The sequence below is a fragment of the Petromyzon marinus genome, chromosome 13, assembly GCF_048934315.1.
Source record: "Petromyzon marinus isolate PM22_M1 ecotype Great Lakes invasive population chromosome 13, UKy_Petmar_22M1.pri1.0, whole genome shotgun sequence".
Classification (NCBI taxonomy): Eukaryota; Metazoa; Chordata; class Hyperoartia; order Petromyzontiformes; family Petromyzontidae; genus Petromyzon; species Petromyzon marinus.
In genome coordinates, this window is record NC_133679.1 from 14,092,140 (window position 1) to 14,110,589 (window position 18,450).

Below are 18,450 nucleotides of genomic sequence, written 5' to 3' on the forward strand. Positions count from 1 at the left end.
ACCGCCCCAGGTGCTCATTTCAACTAAAAACTAAACTTTTTGTTTTTACCATGTAAGGCCCACTAAGCCATATGGCTCTTTTTCAGAAGCGACCCACCCACAAATGATGGCTCAACGAAATGGATTATCATGTAGAAATGTATAGCAGCCAAATACTCCAAATGTGGAGGGAAAAACCGGGGGATCCGGAGAAAAATCCACGCGACCCACGTCCCGTATACCAGGCGAGGTAGTTAAAATCTCACCACCGTGGCGTCCCGATTTGAGGCTGAGTCGACCTAGGGGATGCCCATGACCGGTTCAGATAATCGTCACGGGTGTTGGTTGGCCGTGAGTGGGAATCGAACTCGGGTTGCCGGGTTCGTAGCGCCGCGCGCTGACACCAGCCACTATGCCACCCACTCACCCACCCATCTACCTACTCACTCACCCACCCACCCATCTACCTACTCACTCACCCAGTCACCCATCCACTCACCCACCCACCCACTCACCCACTCACCCACCCATCTACCTACTCACTCACCCACTCACCCAGTCACCCACCCACCCACCCACTCACCCACTCACCCACCCACTCACCCACCCACCCACCCACTCACCCACCCACTCACCCACGAACTCACCCACTCACCCACCCACTTACTCACCCACCCACTTACTCACCCACCCACTCACTCACCCACTCACCCACCCACTCACCCACTCACTCACTCACCCACCCACTCACTCACCCACTCACTCACTCACCCACCCACTCACCCACCCACTCACTCACAAACTCACTCACCCACCCACCCACTCACCCACCTACTCACCCACTCACTCACCCACCCACCCACTCATTCACTCACTCACCCACTTACTCACCCACCCATCCACTCACCCACCGCACTGGAGTTTACAATCCTGTCCGCCTTCAACTGTACCACTGCGGAATTTGCTCCCATCGACTCTTTTCCCCCCGTCACGCTCTTACAACAACATCCTTGGGTCGTTTCAAGAAAGCACGCTTTTTCATCACTCGTGTTCATCACCCGTGTTCATCACCCGTACGCTATGGCAGTGCTGTGCAACTGTTGACCGTGCGGTTTGTTGCTGGGTCGTTGGACGTCTTGGTGCTATGCTCACAAGCTCGCGTCGTGTCGCGTCCGGGGCAGCGGTAGTGTGGCGGTTATCTGGACCGCTCCTGGGTTACTCCCCTAGGTTGACTCAGCCTCATATGAATACCTCGTGCGGTGTGCAAACATCGCCACTAAGGGGAGACAAAGGCGTCGTGGTGCTGACCAGGCCCCCCCCCCCATACCTCGTGTGTGCTCCGTGCAGGCCTGCATAGGTTGCTACACGCTAACAGCACTTGCCCCAACAGTCTGTCACGAGGCTATACGGGGGACATTTCCCTTTGGTTCCTGTCTGGAGAATGCTGGAACCGCCCTGACCGCGAGCACTGAGGATGGTGGTGGTGGGTGTGGGTGGCTCGGGCGAGGCGTGGCAGATCGGAATGTGGGCGAGCGCTCCAAGTTTTAATTCTCTCGGCGTGAGTGCGAGTCTGGCTCTCTCGCTCTCTCTCCCCCATCTCTCCCCACTGTCGATCTCCCTCTCGCTCTCTCATCTGCGCTGCTATACCCCCACCACCAAACCCTCACCATCTCGCTCTCTCTCTCACCGTGCCCCTCTCGCGCTATAAAAGCGAGGACTCCTCCCTTGTGGAGAGCGAGCGAGACGGTGTGATTTTTTTGGACGAAACGCGACTCGCACAGCTGATCTTGCTCCTCCGATCCTCGCTCCGTCTCCCACGGTGAGTCCCGCCGAGGATCCGCACTGCGCTATGGACACCCCCGGCCAAGTCTCAAGCTCGCCCCCCCCCCCCCGCCCGTTACTCGATTCCATTATGCAGCAGAAGATATCTCTTTCCATTTACGAAGTAAATAAATAAGCTCTCTCCCATACCCCCCCCCCCCCCCAATTTGGCCTCTGTGAGATTAACTGGTCCACCAATGTTTACACCGCTGTCCTAGAGTAATCGACAGAGGCGTTAGGGCTAGTGTATTCGGGTTAGTGGGTTAGGGCGAGTGGATGAGTGGGCTGGGCTAGTGGGTTAGGGTTAGGGAGAGTGAGTTAGGGTTAAGGAAAGTGGGTTAGTGGTTGGGATGGTGGATTGGGGATAGTAAATTAGGGATGCTGGGCTAGTGGGTTTGTTTTGGCGGGTTAGGGCTAATGAGTTAGGGTTAAGGATAGTGGGTTAGGGCTGGGGCCAGTCACGAGGGCAGTGGTTTGGGTCGGGAGTTCCTGCTAGGCTTAGCACCAGAGGTTAGGGGTTCGGGTTTAGGGTTGTGTAAGTTTGGGGTTAGAGTGAGTACTCGTGTAAGGTGGATGGTTGGTGTTGTAGCATTTGGGTGAGTACTACTGGACATCCGTGAAAAAAGAGCTTTATAGCTCATCGGATTCCTCCAGTATAAATATTCTGTTTCTGGGGTTTAGGAGCTTAGGGTATTATTAGTTCAGTCCTGGTACTGGGGCTAAGCAGTTGGGAGGACTGGGCTAGGACTTGGCAATCGTTCTTCTAAACCTGGGGTGCGCGCACCCCCTGGGGGTGCGAGACGTGGCCAGATTTATTTTCGAAGCTAAATAATCGAAACACAAATTAAGAACGGGCACCGTAAGCAACAAGTTACTTTGTTTCATCGTACCTATGTCTTTATTAATATTACATTTTTTTAACGCTTGAGAAACCGAGGGCTGCAAGGCTCCAGTGAAGGTTAAGGACCACTGGCTTAGGGTAATCGCGTTTTCGGGTTCGTGTTGTCCGTGTTCTCGGGGTGGCGTTAGTGCACAATGCGAGTTTGATATCTCGGCTTGAAGATCGATGAGTCGCCGCCGCTACACGAATTCCAGACCTCTTGCCAAGGGTGTGACGATTCGCCTCCACGTCTCCGATGGATTGCTGCTGCTGCTGATGGTGGTGGCTGTGTGGAGTCGGAGAGCGCGCAGCAGCCCCGCGTGGCTGCGACGGTGATGCTAATCGATTATTGAATGAAGCGCATCGACAATTACGTCAAAGGTGCAGGGCGTTGTGTGGTGGTGATGCCGCCGACGCCGCTGCTGCTGCTGCGTTCAGCAGTGGCGCATAAGCACAGATGACGACAACATCCACGGCGAGCAAACCGCTCACATCGTTCCATGTCAATAACACGATGGGCGATCCATAATGGGCGACGATTCGGGACAATGGCCCTCCAGTAGCACAAGAAGGTCCGTTGCCCGAAACGTCGCCGATTATTAATTCCCCTGTTTTCAAGGCCACGCGCGCACACTGTGTTTGGTGAAAGTGCCACCTTCCTGTGTTCTGGTATGCAGAGCCGCGCCTGGCCTATAAAAGTGCACGGACTGTACGTGACTGCTGTGGGGATGTAGAGCCTCCTGTACGGCGAGTTGAACGACTCGTCGTTGTAGTCGACGTTACGCCGACAGCATTCTCATCTTGCATTTTGATGGCATGTTCGGGTGCTCCATATCAAATGTCGAGTCCCCGACGAGAGGGCTTCCGCAGGGAGCGAGAGAGAGTTCGCGTTGTGTCCGCCGTTCTTCCTCCTCCTCCTCCGTTGAACCGCTTTCTGTGTTTTAATTTGCTGACCCGCCCCGGCGCCTCCGATTAGCACGGTCGGCTACGTACGGTGCGAAAGAAGTTCAAGTGTGGGTTGCATGGCCACAGTCGCACTGCTCTGCCCCTTCCTTTAATGTTGCTCGTATGAGTCTGTAGGTCTCTATGGGTTTAACGTGCGGTCTGTATAATAAAGCAATTGAATAATAATGCAATGTAATAATAATAATGCAATGTAATAATAATGCAATTTATAACACGCGCAAATGCGGACGTAACGACCGCAACTCAGAGGCGCGGAGCCAAGCTCAGAGCGGCTCGAAAGCGTGGTTGTGGACGTGAGTTTTTAAAGCGTGGTTGTGGACGTGAGTTTTTAAAGTGCCTCTTGAAGGAGACGATTGCGGTGATGCTGCGAATGTGCAGAGGGGATGGCGTTCCAGACTGTTGGGGCAGCCTGTGTTGCATGGCCACACTCGCACGGCTCCTTTCTTTAATGCACCTCCGACGAGTCTCTGAGTATCTCCGATGCAATCTGTAGGTCTCTGTGCGTCTCTGCGTGTGTCACTACGGGGTTCATTTTTTTACCGTGCGGTCCATCATCTGTCTGGGCTGCACGTCACGAAGTCACGACGCGCAGGGCACGCCCCCTGGTAGGCGTGTCCCAGCCATGTCCCCTCCCACCGCTACGCGCTGTGCAGGCCCGGGGGAGTAGTGGGGGGGTCTCCCACCCCACCCCTCCCCTCCCAGGGCCACACCCTGAGGTCTCGCTGGCTTCATGGGAGCGGCGCATCGATGGTGACGACGGTGGTGGGGGTGGTGGTGGACAGTTTGATGGTGACAGTGGAGATGATGAAGGTGATGGTGGAGGTGGAGATGGAGATGATGATGATGGTGGAGATGAAGATGATGATGAAGATGACGATAATGGCAATATTGATGGAGAATTTATTTTTAGTATGATGGATATGATGATGGCAGAATGGATGCATTGGTGATCACAAACAATACCTGCTGCCATTCGTAACGTGTAACAATGTAACGGATTATTAAATGATCGCGTGACTCTTGGGAGTCGCAGAGCCAAGCAAGAGGTGGGGCCTTGAAGTGTCCGTCAGAAGTCGTCGTGGGTTGAATCGCGGCTGAAGTAGTGACAGGAGCTGTGGTGCAGGGTGGCAGGAGCTGTAGTGCAGAGTGACAGGAGCTGTCGTGCAGGGTGACAGGAGCTGTAGTACAGGGTGACAGGAGCGGTAGTGCAGGGTGACAGGAGCTGTAGTGCAGGGGGACAGGAGCTGTAGTGCAGGGGGACAGGAGCTGTAGTGCAGGGTGACAGGAGCTGTAGTGCAGGGTGACAGGAGCTGTAGTGCAGGCTGACAGGAGCTGTGGTGCAGGGTGACAGGAGCTGTAGTGCAGGCTGACAGGAGCTGTAGTGCAGGGGGACAGGAGCTGTAGTGCAGGCTGATAGGAGCTGTAGTGCAGGGTGACAGGAGCTGTGGTGCAGGGTGACAGGAGCTGTAGTGCAGGGGGACAGGAGCTGTGGTGCAGGGTGACAGGAGCTGTAGTGCAGGGGGACAGGAGCTGTGGTGCAGGGTGACAGGAGCTGTAGTACAGGGTGACAGGAGCTGTAGTACAGGGTGACAGGAGCTGTAGTGCAGGGGGACAGGAGCTGTAGTGCAGGGTGACAGGAGCTGTGGTGCAGGGTGACAGGCACTGTAGTGCAGGGTGACAGGAGCTGTGGTGCAGGGGGACAGGAGCTGTAGTGCAGGGTGACAGGAGCTGTAGTGCAGGGCGACATTAGCTGTAGAGCAGGGTGACAGGAGCTGTCGTGCAGGGTGACAGGAGCTGTAGTGCAGGGTGACAGGAGCTGTGGTGCAGGGTGACAGGAGCTGTAGTGCAGGGGGACAGGAGCTGTGGTGCAGAGTGACAGGAGCTGCGGTGCAGGGTGACAGGAGCTGTGGTGCAGGGTGACAGGCACTGTAGTGCAGGGTGACAGGAGCTGTAGTGCAGGGGGACAGGAGCTGTAGTGCAGGGTGACAGGAGCTGCGGTGCAGGGTGACAGGAGCTGCGGTGCAGGGGGACAGGAGCTGTAGTGCAGGGTGACAGGAGCTGTGGTCGACACAGCCTTAAATCAACAGCTGATGTGGTGTTGTATAAACATCAGCACTGGGGACACGGAGGCGGCCGGGCGTGGTTCTGGCCAGCTGCCCATCTTGCGCGCCGTTCCGGCCTTCAAAGGCGCTCGCTAACTGCACTTGCCCCAACATCCTGTGTAGGCTACTCGGCGGGGGGGGGGCGTCGGGGGATCTTTGTCTTTTGTGTAGTGGGTGTGTCACTCCCTGTGCGCGTGCGTGGCCGACAGAGGCTTTCCGACCCCCCCCCCCCCAAAAAAAGTTTTTTTTTAAAGGAAACGACAAAAAAAACTGGTGGCCACGGCCGAGGGGGAGTGGCCGCTTCGTTGTAAGGGGTTCTCGGTTGTTGCGAGCCAAGCGGCCGCCCTGGCAAATACCGCGCGGGAGGCGTTCATGGCGCGCTGACGCGCCGTCCAAGATTCGCAGTGGACGATCGAGAGAATCCCGCGTGACGCGATTTGGAGAGAGAGGGCAGTGCCACGTGTCCCGGGACGTCTGGCCAGCGTGCAAGAAGAGTAAACTACACATTTGCAAAAAAAAATAAGTTTACCAGGTTGGGTCCACTTAGCTGTATGTCTCTTTTTTTCAGACGCGACCTGGCCACAAATGATAGCTCAACTGAGTAGCTTATCGCGTGGAAATGTATAGCGGCCCAAATACTCTAAACACGTGTGGATTTTAAATCTGGAGGGAAAAAACGGAGAACCCGGAGAAAAATCCACGTGACCCACGGGCAGAGAGACACGCAAACTCCAAATATACAGCAGCAGCAGCAGGCGTCAGGGTCGGGATCGAACCCACGACCTCCTGCACACCAGGCGAGGTAGTTAACATCTCCTAGCCACCGTGATGATGATGAGAGAGAGAGAGACATATAACTCCAAATATACAGCAGCAGGCGTCAGGGTCGAGATCGAAACCACGACCTCCTGTATACCAGGCGAGGTAGTTGACATCTCCTAGCCACTGTGATGATGATGAGAGAGAGAGAGACACGCAAACTCCAAATATACAGCAGCAGGCGTCAGGGTCGGGATCGAACCCACGACCTCGTGTATACCAGGCGAGGTAGTTAACATCTCCTAGCCACCGTGATGATGATGAGAGAGAGAGAGACACGCAAACTCCAAATATACAGCAGCAGGCGTCAGGGTCGGGATCGAACCCACGACCTCCTGTACACCAGGCGAGGGAGTTAACATCTCATAGCCACCGTGGCGGCTTACGAGCAGGCCAAGGTCGCCTCCTAAGTGGGGGCTGTCGAGAGCATCCTCTCGTGCACGCCCATCCGCCAGCAGTAGCGCGACACCAGCAATTGCAAGGGCTGCACCTTCGCTCTCACGTGAAAACAACTCGCGAGTTAAGTTGTTGGCCGAACATCCCAACAGAGGACCACAGGGGCCGTCCATAAATGACGTCACGCGATTTTGGGCGATTTTTGCCCAGCCCCCCCCCCTTCGTCACACGGCGCCACAAAATGTCAGACCCCCCCCCCTCAAATATGACGTCACAAAACTCTGCCCACCCTCCCCCCCCAAAATATATAAAACATGTTTCAAATCGCTTTAAACTATTGTCGTTGTAGTGCGTATTTAATGTGGCACTGCACTCTGATGTTGCAGTAGAAAACATTTATTAAAAAGTTTATAACTGACCCCCCCCCCCCCAGGTGCGTGACGTCATTTATGGACGGCCCCACAGAGCACGGACGGTTTATCGTTGGAACCTGGTTTCTGGCTGTCGTGGTTGACTGCGGTTTCTGCAGCGCGATTTGAGATGCAATTTCCATGACCACCCCCCCCCGCTCTGTCACCGCCCCCCCCCCCCCCCAGTCGTATCAGCCATGTCGAAACTGGAGTGTGCCATGGAGCAGCTGATCAAGCTGTTCCACTCGTACGCACGCGAGGACAACGACAAATACACCCTGAGCAAGGCCGAGCTCAAGAAGCTCATCACCGCCGAGCTCCCCACACTGGTAGGGCCTCCTGGGGGCACGGTGGGGGGTGGGGAGAGGGGCGGGGATGGCATGGCGAGGGGGGGCCGGGTTCGTTGTCCACGGGCCACAGATCTTTGCCAACGATGACTTCATCTGTGGCTACAGCCTCCCTCTCATCTTGCTCTACTACTCTCGCACTCTCCTACCTCTCCCCACTCATCTCACTCCACTCCCCTCCACGCACTCTCTCACCTCTCCCCTCTCATCTCACTCTACTCCCCTCCATGCACTCTCTCACCTCTCCCCTCTCATCTCACTCTACTCCTCTCCACTCACTCTCTCACCTCTCCCCTCTCATCTCACTCCACTCCCCTCCACTCACTCTCTCACCTCTCCCCTCTCATCTCACTCTACTCCTCTCCACTCACTCTCCTACCTCTCCCCTCTCATCTCACTCCACTCCCCTCCACGCACTCTCTCACCTCTCCCCTCTCATCTCACTCCACTCCCCTCCACTCACTCTCCACCCTCTACCCTCTCATCTCACTCCACTCCCCTCCACTCACTCTCCACCCTCTACCCTCTCATCTCACTCCACTCCCCTCCACTCACTCTCCACCCTCTCATCTCACTCCACTCCCCTCCACTCACTCTCCTACCTCTCCCTCTCATCTCACTCCACTCCCCTCCACTCACTCTCGAACCTCTCATCTCACTCCACTCACTCTCCTACCTCTCTCTCTCATCTCACTCTACTCCCCTCCACTCACTCTCCACCCTCTACCCTCTCATCTCACTCCACTCCCCTCCACACTCTCTCACCTCTCCCCTCTCATCTCACTCCACTCCCCTCCACTCACTCTCCACCCTCTACCCTCTCATCTCACTCTACTCCCCTCCACATACTCTCCTACCTCTCCCTCTCATCTCACTCCACTCCCCTCCACTCACTCTCCTGCCTCTCCCCTCTCATCTCACTCCACTCCCCTCCACGCACTCTCTCACCTCTCCCCTCTCATCTCACTCCACTCCCCTCCACTCACTCTCCACCCTCTACCCTCTCATCTCACTCCACTCCCCTCCACTCACTCTCCACCCTCTCCCCTCTCATCTCACTCCACTCCCCTCCACTCACTCTCCTGCCTCTCCCCTCTCATCTCACTCCACTCCCCTCCACTCACTCTCTCACCTCTCCCCTCTCATCTCACTCTACTCCCCTCCACGCACTCTCTCACCTCTCCCCTCTCATCTCACTCTACTCCCCTCCACTCACTCTCCACCCTCTACCCTCTCATCTCACTCCACTCCCCTCCACTCACTCTCCACCCTCTACCCTCTCATCTCACTCCACTCCCCTCCACTCACTCTCCTACCTCTCCCTCTCATCTCACTCTACTCCCCTCCACCTTCCATGTTGGGTCAAGTGCTGTTAGCGAGCACCGATGAAGGCCGGTGCAGCACACGAGGGGGTGAGTGGCCAACACCACGCCCGGCCGTCTTTGTCTCCCTAGTGGCAATGTTTACACACCGCACCAGGTACTCATTTGAGGCTGAGTCGACCTAGAGAAGGCCCAGGACCGGTTCTGATAATCGTCACTGGTGTTGTTCGTGAGCGGAAATCAAAACTCTGATAACCATCTGCACTCGCACGCACTCGCATGTACACTCTCACGCACACACACCTACACACACGAACCCACCGCTCACCCCCCCCCCCCCACCTCTTCCCCCCCCCCCCACAATCCGCGGTGTGTGCAGTGCCCTCAAGGAGCCCAGAAGGTCGATTCCCTGGACAAGACCATGAAGGACCTGGACACGAACGGCGACCAGCAGTTGGACTTCCAGGAGTTCGTCATCATGATCGCGGGCCTGGCCATCAACTGCAACGACTTCTTTGTGGGCCACCAGGACCCCCCCAAGGTCAAGGCCAAGGGCAAAGTCGTCCAGGCCAAGAAGAAGTAGACTGAGGAGGATGAAGAGAAGGAGGATGAGGGGGGGGGGGGTAGCCCCTCCCCTCCCTCCTCCCCATCCCCCACCCCTTACCCCCACACCACCCCCCACATCTCTGGTTGTGGAATCGTCATTCTCAGAGATTCCAATTTGACCGGAATGTTTGGGAACGCCGTTCCAGGAGTTGTTTTGCATTCCTAGTTTTATCCTCTTAGCTCGAATTCACAGCAACCTGTTCATAGTGATATTGGCTTTTTAATTGTTGGCATAAGGCACTACCACTAGAGTACAAAGCCCATCCATAACAGGTTATTGTAGCCTATTTTCATAGCAACCAACTTTGTAGAGATCGTAGTAACATAAGGTATGATAATATAAGATTGTTGTGGATAAGGTGTTTCAGTTACATTTGCACTCTCGTGGTAGTGCCTTACGCTGGTAATGATTACTCCCAGGCCAGCTAGGTGATCATTGTTGCTCATCGCTGCCTGCTAGACTGGAGAGAGAGGGGGGAGTGGGAGGGAGGGGTGGAGATATCCTGCAGGTGGGAACTATGGCTAAGGGTGCCGGCTGCCAACATTTCATAATCCCCGGGTTTGCCGATCCGCATTGGATGCGGCGGGGAATGTAAGCCACGGTGCCTGAATGGAATAGTTCAACACCGGTGATTTGTCGATGAATGGAAACGATGAAGCGTGTAGGGGGCCGGTACCAAACCACGCTGTGAGTTGATGCCGAAGAGATGGTGACGGTACAACCTCATTGACGCAATAGCGTGGTTGTGGCCATGCAATCCAAACCATGGACCATATAGTAAACTCGTAGAGACACGTAGAGATACATAGAAATAATAGACAGATTGGCAACCACAGTCGTAAGATTCGTGGCCAAGCAGCACAAGCGTGTAGAGTAACACCGCTGTGGTCTGCACTCCTTCAACGGAGGAACAGCGAGACGACACGAACTCCCTCTCTGCTGAAGCCCTCTCGTCGTGGCCAGCAGCAGCAGCAGCAGCAAACCTCGACATTGGCATCGAGCTCCTGAGCCACGTCTTGCCACCGCCGTCGTGTGCAACGATACAGCCGAGCGCACAGAACCCCGACCCTCGGCTGCTTTTCTCAACGTAAATTCTTTTTTTTTTATCTCGTTCGCTTGGCCAACGTCGCGACCGCCGTTCAGACAAACCAGACAACGCCGTCTCCTTTGTGAACAATAAAACAAACGCCGTCGACGACGATGTTGTGCGTCTCTCGTGTCCGGTGCCGTCCGCCTCCTGTGTGCTGTGAAGGGTATTCGCCCCAAAACGTCGCCTTATTAAATGCTTATTTTTTAAAGCAACACGCACACACAAACGGCCGTGTTTTTGCCGAGTGCCTCGAGGGTTTTTGTTATACGGGGATCAGTGGCCGTGGTGGTTAGCGGCCTCGCGCTGCAGAACCCAGCGAACCGATTCAGCACGGTGGCCTACGTACGGCGCATAAAAAGTTCAACTTGTAGGATATCTTTTGATTTAAAGCTTTCGTGACCGCAGGGTTTCATATTCTTGGTTCTTTCGGTAAAGTCACCACGTAGATAGGAAAACAATAAAATAATAAAAATATAAAACATTGTAAAGTCACCACGTAGAAGGGAAACAGCAATATTATAGGATATCATCGATTATCCGGCTGCCAACACCCGGCAGTCCCAGACCGATCTGGAAAATTGCTCCAAAGGCTGTGCCGATTAGGCGATCGGCACCATGTGCATGATAAAACAAAATACGTAGCTCTGCTTGATTTCAGTGTCAAATATATGCAGTGCATTATATACAACTTACAACTGAATGAAAATACGGCACGTATACGTTTTTCATGACCAATAACTAATACAAACAATATACAGTGCGATCCGGCGAAAAGCGAGTCGTGCAATTCGTCGTTTGCCGGATCACCGGTCTCAGGGCCGCAATCAATCCAGCGATCGGCAAACATGTTTAAACAAGGGGGGACGTGCAGGAGGCTCCTTAAAAGTGATGTTCGATTGCGCTTGCGAGCAAAATCCAGACGTCGCAGAAACGTGGTATAACCACCTCCAATTCTAAACCCATAATCACCCCATGTAGAGTCTTCCCGCGGATTGGAGTGGTAAGTCCAGAACAGTGGTGTATATATTTCTTTAACAAGAAATTATATTCAGTGTGATAGCGTCTGTTTTTTATTATGTCATAGCTCCTTGTCGACAAATATGTGGAATCGGTGAGCCCTGAGCGTAAAATAAATAAATAAACAATTGGCGTGAGAGCAAAGCGTGACCCAGGGAAATTTCTGGAAGAGAAATTTACGGACGGGGGTCCGGGCAAAAAATTTACGAAAGGGAGGAACCCGTGGCAAAACACCACAACTCGCTGCCTATCCGTGGGCAAATACAGGGCACAGAGACAAGGAATATCCCTTGCCATTTCACTCTCTGAATTAACACACCCCTGGCAAGTTGAAGCGTTCAAATGACAATCGCAGCCTACGAATATTCTTAAACATAATGGTTTTTAACGTTAACTTCGGGGATGTGATACATTGTTAAATGACAATACAGCACAGAGTCAAGAGGTTAAAAATACGACTAGTGGCATGTTTTATGAACATCCACTTATAAATACATGAGTGCCATGGGTTAAGCATATACACGTGATAACAAATTATGTTAAAAAAAATATTGAAGTATTGAACCTAAGGATCATCTAGGACAATATACATACTACGAATTAAGCTAATCCTCCACGACGAAAAATAATAACAGAGCCGTGCCTGACCGCATTTGTCTTCTCAGTGGCTATATTACATGCTGCACCAGGTATTCATATTAAGGCTGAGTCGACTTAGAGGGGGGGGGGGGGGCAGGACTAGTTCAGATAACCGCCACTGTTGATTGTGAGTGGGACTCGAACTTGGAAAACCCGGGCTCAATAGGAGGTGGGATAAACCGATACCCGAACACTCAGAGGGAGGAAGGTCATTTCACAATCAACACGTGGCTAGAAACACACACGCACGCCACATCGAGGGACAATTAAGTGGGTCTGTGCTCACACAAATCTTGGGATGACCTCCGGATCCCTGGGAGGGAGTTATTCCAGGGGTTAGTTATTACATCAGGCGCCAAGATATCTGCGAAGCCAGAACCAGGGATGAACTAAGACTGACCGGATGAATGCTCGAGAGGCGTGAAAGTGGGAGGATATTTTGGGTCTGTCACGTGTCTTCGGGCAGCGGTCCCCAATCTTTTTGGCACCAGGGACCGGTTTCGTGGAAGACAATATTTTCACGGACCAGGGCGGGGGGCGTCATCAATGGGTTTTTCCCCCTTTTCATAGAAGCTCTGCAGCGACGTTTGTTTTTTACTCATTTTGGCTACTAGGGGTTAGAGCTTGTGGGCTTACCAACATCACGTGACTGAAACAAGTGCGCAGTTGCGGGAAAGAGGCGCGGACGGAAGTGGTGAATAATAAAATAATGTGGGCGGGCCACGTGCGGACTCACCGCTCTCACCTCCTGCTGTGGTGCGGCCCGGATCCTAACAGGCCGCGGACCGGTACCGGTCCGCGGCCCGGGGGTTGGGGACCCCTTAGGGAATAAACTCCTACATAACAGTGCCCAAAAATCACACGAACCAACCTTGCAACAGCAGACTTCGAGTGGTACTCGAAACCAGCAAAGGCTCTGAGTCGCTAAACGTGTTGAGTTCTTGGGGGGAGGAGGAGGCCGCATTTGTCGCGCTGCACGAAGGCTTCATCAACACGCCTCCCCTCGGATACCCTGATTTCTCTCTGCCCTTTGTGTTAGATACGGAAGCCAGTGACACCAGATTCGGCGCTGTGCTGTCCCAGGTCGTGAATGGTGTGGACAGAGTAGTGGCCTACGGGAGCAGCGTTACTGCATGACACGCAGAGAATTGTTGGCCAAAGTGGACTTTGTGCAGCAATATAGGCCGTACCTATTTGGACGGGACTTTGTCGTGAGCACGGACCACGCAGCTCTTCAATATGCCTTATGGATTGACCAGCCTTCTGGCCAACTGTCCCACTGATTGGAAATGTTGCAAGACTACTCCTTCATGGTCACCTACAGGAAGAGTGTATGGCACTGCAAAGCAGATGCACTGTCCCTGTTACCACCGAGGGACCAGTGTGCATGCTTAATGGGTGCCGTCCGATCTAAGCCGTAGGCTGCAGAATTGCTGAACGCTGTAGTGGCGCCCATTGATGTACCACCACCGGCGACAATTGCTCATAGTGACGGCACATTGGGTCTCACACACGTTGAATGGGGATGCCTCCAGGCGGAGGACGCCTCCTTGTTGATGTTGCGGCTTCCTGTCGGGGCAAGAGGCAGTAAACATGTGCCAGCAGGGATGAGGAGATGCAACGTTATTGCATGGTGGTGCTGACTGCCCTGCGGGGTAAACTCACACGGGCAGTCCACGATAAATTAATGCACGTCGGAGTTCATAAAACCTTGCGGACACTGAAGCGTGACTCTTTTGGCCCAGGATGACGGACGACGTGTACCACATGGTGAGAGGGTGTACTGACTGTGCACATCGCAAGCCGCCGAGGCAGGTCCAGCCACCATTGCAATCCATCATGGTGTCTCGGATCAACAAGATAGTCGCTCTGGACATCCTCGGGCAATTTCCCGCCACTCAAAGGGGTAAAACATTCCTCGTTATCGGGGTAGAATACCTATCCCGGTGGCCGGTGGTGTGATCTCTGCCAGACTAGTCGGCCGCATCCATTGCAGACGCATTTTTGCATGGGTATGTTCTGGACAAGGGGGCTCTGGAACAACTTCTTACGGACCAGGGGCGAATTTTTTTTTCAAAATTGTTAAGGGAGGTGTGCGGCTCCCTGGGAACAAAAAAAATCTGGACATTGTCCTACCATCCTCAGATGGACAGGATGGTGGAGCGCTTGCACAGGACCCTTACCTCCATGTTGTGCCAACAAGTTAATGAGGCGCAGTCGGATTGGGACTTACACATTCCCGGTGTCCTGGCCGTAAATAGGATGGCCCCTCACGCCTCAACAGGATTTTCACCGTTTTACCTCATGTATGGGAGGGAAAGTGATCACCCCATGGAGGCTCAGTTGGGCATGGACCTGCGTAATAGAGAGCCGTCATGCCCATGCCAATGCAGGTCACGATTAGGAGGCTGACGGAGGCACGGAAGACATCTCGAGGGAATTCGGCTAAATGGCAGGCCGCGAATGAAGAACTCGTGGGACAATGGGAGTCCGGGTCCCCATGGACCGCGGAGGATGAGGCGTGGCTGCATTTTCCCCAGGTATCCGTGGGTACGTACGGCCGCAGTGCGGTGCGTATACAGGTTGGTCGCCGTCGCTGGTTTGTGCACCCGTCACGGGTGAAACCCTCATCTCCACCTCCTGAACACCGGGTGTCTGACGTGTCCGACGACCTGGGGCGAGTGAGCTCGGAAGTTGTGCTTCAGGAGGATTCCGTTGTATCACCTGCAGGATCCCAGCACCTGATGCCCGGAGACCCACCGACAGCACCTCCGAGGGGTGGACCGGGTGCGGGGGACTGGTTGCCATTACCTTCTCTACGGGAGGAGCCGTGCCCATTAGGCCATTTGTGTAGTGTCTCGGTAGTCCCCAGTACGCAAATTCCCGTTCCAGATGTGGGTCCAGTGGCGAGGACCCGTTCAAAGAGTGCTTCATTCCGCTGAACCACTCCCTTTCCATCGTTCAATTGAGTTCCAACGCCGTCTGGCGGGTGGCCGCAGATGCGAGCCGGGCTGTGACTTCTGGTTGATCTGGGGTCCTTGCCAATGCTTGTGGGCTGAGGCATGCCGGCGGATGTCGGATATTGTTCACTTCCTTGCGGTTCGGGGTTAATAGTTAAAAGTTTTCTCTGACGATCATTAACCCTCCCTTTTAGGTAAATTGCGTTAGAGCATTATTGTGAGTTTTCCCCTCTCCATAAGTGATTATTGTCAGCTGAGACATCTGGGTTTTTTATGGGGGGGGGGGGGTGATGCAGTGGCATAGCGCTGGCTGCTAGCAGAAAAGGGGATCTGCGGCGTACGGCAGTCCTGACATCAGCAGGGCAGGATATACACGAGAGGGGGATTTAGGGGAAAGGTCACAGAAGGGGCCCACCAGGAAGCCGCTAGTAGGTTACAGAAAGGCGGTGTGGCCGTGGCGGAGCGAGGCCACACTGACAGTATGCGAGGGGCCCCTGTGGGGGATCTCAGGGCTGTTGTTAGAGTGGGCTCCCCGTCGTGCTGCTGAAGTCCATCGTCGCCATTCTTCTCGTCGTCGTCTCCGCCTTTACCATCTTAGGGCGCTGCTAGTCAGACAACCTACCAACTCTAGATTTGAAGCTTTCGTGACAGCAAGGATTCATACTCTTTGGTTTTTTCGGTAAAGTCACGTAGGTAAAATAAAATACAACAATTAAATCACGACGTTTCGGAGGCAACACAAGCTTCCGTCTTCAGGTGGAACAGTCACAGCAAGATCGCTGCATCAAGTGGGGAGGCTCTGAGACCCTCGAGCTTAAAGACAGGTTAAGGTGGGGGGGGAGGAGCCAAGTGGGGGACATTGATGGGGTGCGGGGCTAAGTTAATTCGTCTTGTGTTATGTTGAGGGTGCAGGGGATGCGGTGGGTCACTGCACGGGGGCAATGGAAAAATGGAAACAAAATGGAAAAATTCGAAAAGAATATGCCGTGTCCTTATAAGGTAGCTAAAGTTTTGACTTGGTTTATTACATCTTTCCAGTGGTTGCTTAATTTAAAAACCTACCAACTGCTCTAAGTCGTGTCGTCGATAATAGACAGACAAAATATTGAGTGTGTTAATCTCGATGGTGCTAACTAAATAGGGAAGTGCCTCCAAGTCTTATCGTCTCCGAGTTAGTCACTACACATGGATCACACACAACAGCAAGCGAATTGTGTATTTTCATTTAATCACATGATCGTGAGATCCGATCGTTGATGCTTTCTAACCATTTGATACGCATTTTATGAGCACACATCTTCTGTTCGAATATTTAATCATTTTGAGGTGTTTGCCAATTGTTCTGTTTTAATCACGTGATAGTGATATTTGACCATTTTTACTTTTATGATCATTCAGTACAGATTGATGAGTACGTATCGGTACTGTCATCGCTATTTTTTCCTGCTGATGTGTTTTGGATATTAGAGCAAGTTGATATTAAAGTTGCTTAAATCAAATAGGTTTCCCAGTGCTTCTTTCCTAGCTCATGCATCGTCTTAATTACGAGAATTGTATCCTGTGGCGAGGTCTGAATCCGGAGACCTTATATAATGACACAATTAATTGTTAGAGCGAGAATCAGTAATGTTAAAGTGAGAACCATTGGTATTATCACGATTGGTAATGCATACCCCTAGTCAACGATAGTCAATAATAGTAACTATAATTACTTTACACGTAACATGATCGCTTCATAATAATCACATAATCACACACACATGAATCATTAATATTATTTAAATCAAAATCAATAATTCCACACACATTCTCAATCATTATTCATTAATCATTATTTTAACATGCAAACATTCATCATTACACTTAACAACATACACATTATTACACTTAACACATCTCATTACATTAACATTAATGACATATATTAACACATTGTGCAAACATGTTTTATCACAATATATACAACAACAGTAAATACCGTAACTTTTTACAGTGGGATATTTATTTTTCTCTATTTGTACATGTTTATTTCGGAGGGTTATCCGATTTGTGAATTAACCACGCACCTGAGATTTGGACATGAATTAATAACTCATGGATTTCCCCATGAGCTCAAATTAATCATTTAAAAACAGTTATACATTGCTAGTTCATGACAAGTCACGTGCTTAAGCCGAACAAACATGTTCATCCGAAATCCACGTGATCACCTCTAGAGTAAAATAGTTGCCATATCTTTACAACAACGGGTGGCGGAGTTTGATCGATGTTGATTGGCGTGGCTCTGCTATCATCCACTTAGTGGGTCTGCAGACTCTTCTGCGCGGGAGCAGGAAAGTGTTATCACTGAGCACTCGCATCGATCGGGTCGGTTTTTTTTTCATTACCCGCGATTATGAATAATCTGCGGCCGTCCTCCCCGCCATTTATCGCATATAATCGAGAGTTCTACTGTAGTAAAGACATTTAAATCACGAACAAAACATATACACAAGACCTAAAAACACGTGATACAAGAATGTGCTCAAATAAGCTACTTGACGTAATTATTTGATTATTCGGCTTTTTTCAAAGTCCGGCGGCCCCCCTTCCCCAATGAAGCCGCCGGATAATCGATTATCTCCAGCATAGTAAATACAAATCCGAGATCAATTCGTGGCGAGCGGGAATCAAACTGTATCACTGGACTGGACTATACCGTATGTATAAATATATATAACTGTACAGCTTTGATGAGAGACCTCGGCCCACTGACAAATTATGCCCCTGGATTTAGCTGTGGCGGAAAAGGTGGCAACGCCCTTTGGGAGCATAGAAGCGCAACACTGCTCAGTACAGCCATGCATGTGTAGTGAGTCACATCGGAGACACTATTCAGGAGGCAACAACGTTTATTCTACACCGCATAACATCATTACACACGGGACTACAATACACCTGACTCTTACACGTTATACACGGGACTATGACACGCCTCTTACGCAGACGGGATAACTATAACCGGGTCAGAACAGCCAACATGCTGTCTGACCCACGACGTCGGAGACGAAGATTTGGGTTCCACTTCACCTGCAGACAGCCCCGATATCAGATCG

At 52.3% G+C, this 18,450-nt stretch overlaps 1 protein-coding gene across 1 annotated transcript; it reads left to right on the forward strand.

Annotated features, from left to right (window-relative positions):
* The first annotated feature begins 1,527 nt into the window (after positions 1–1,527).
* LOC116942074 (protein S100-A1-like) lies at positions 1,528–10,847 on the forward strand. The gene is made up of 3 exons (XM_076066889.1): positions 1,528–1,798; positions 7,560–7,702; positions 9,422–10,847. Exons 2-3 carry the CDS (start codon positions 7,571–7,573, stop codon positions 9,623–9,625), a joined length of 336 nt encoding a protein of 111 aa, XP_075923004.1. The 5' UTR covers positions 1,528–1,798; positions 7,560–7,570; the 3' UTR covers positions 9,626–10,847.
* Positions 10,848–18,450: the final 7,603 nt, after the last annotated feature.

Coding starts and splice junctions, on each gene's coding strand:
- LOC116942074 (XM_076066889.1), top strand. CDS start 7,571: ATGTCGAAACTGGAGTGTGCCATGGAGCAGCTGATCAAGCTGTTCCAC. Junction 7,703..9,421: donor CCGCCGAGCTCCCCACACTG/GTAGGGCCTCCT, acceptor CGGTGTGTGCAG/TGCCCTCAAGGAGCCCAGAA.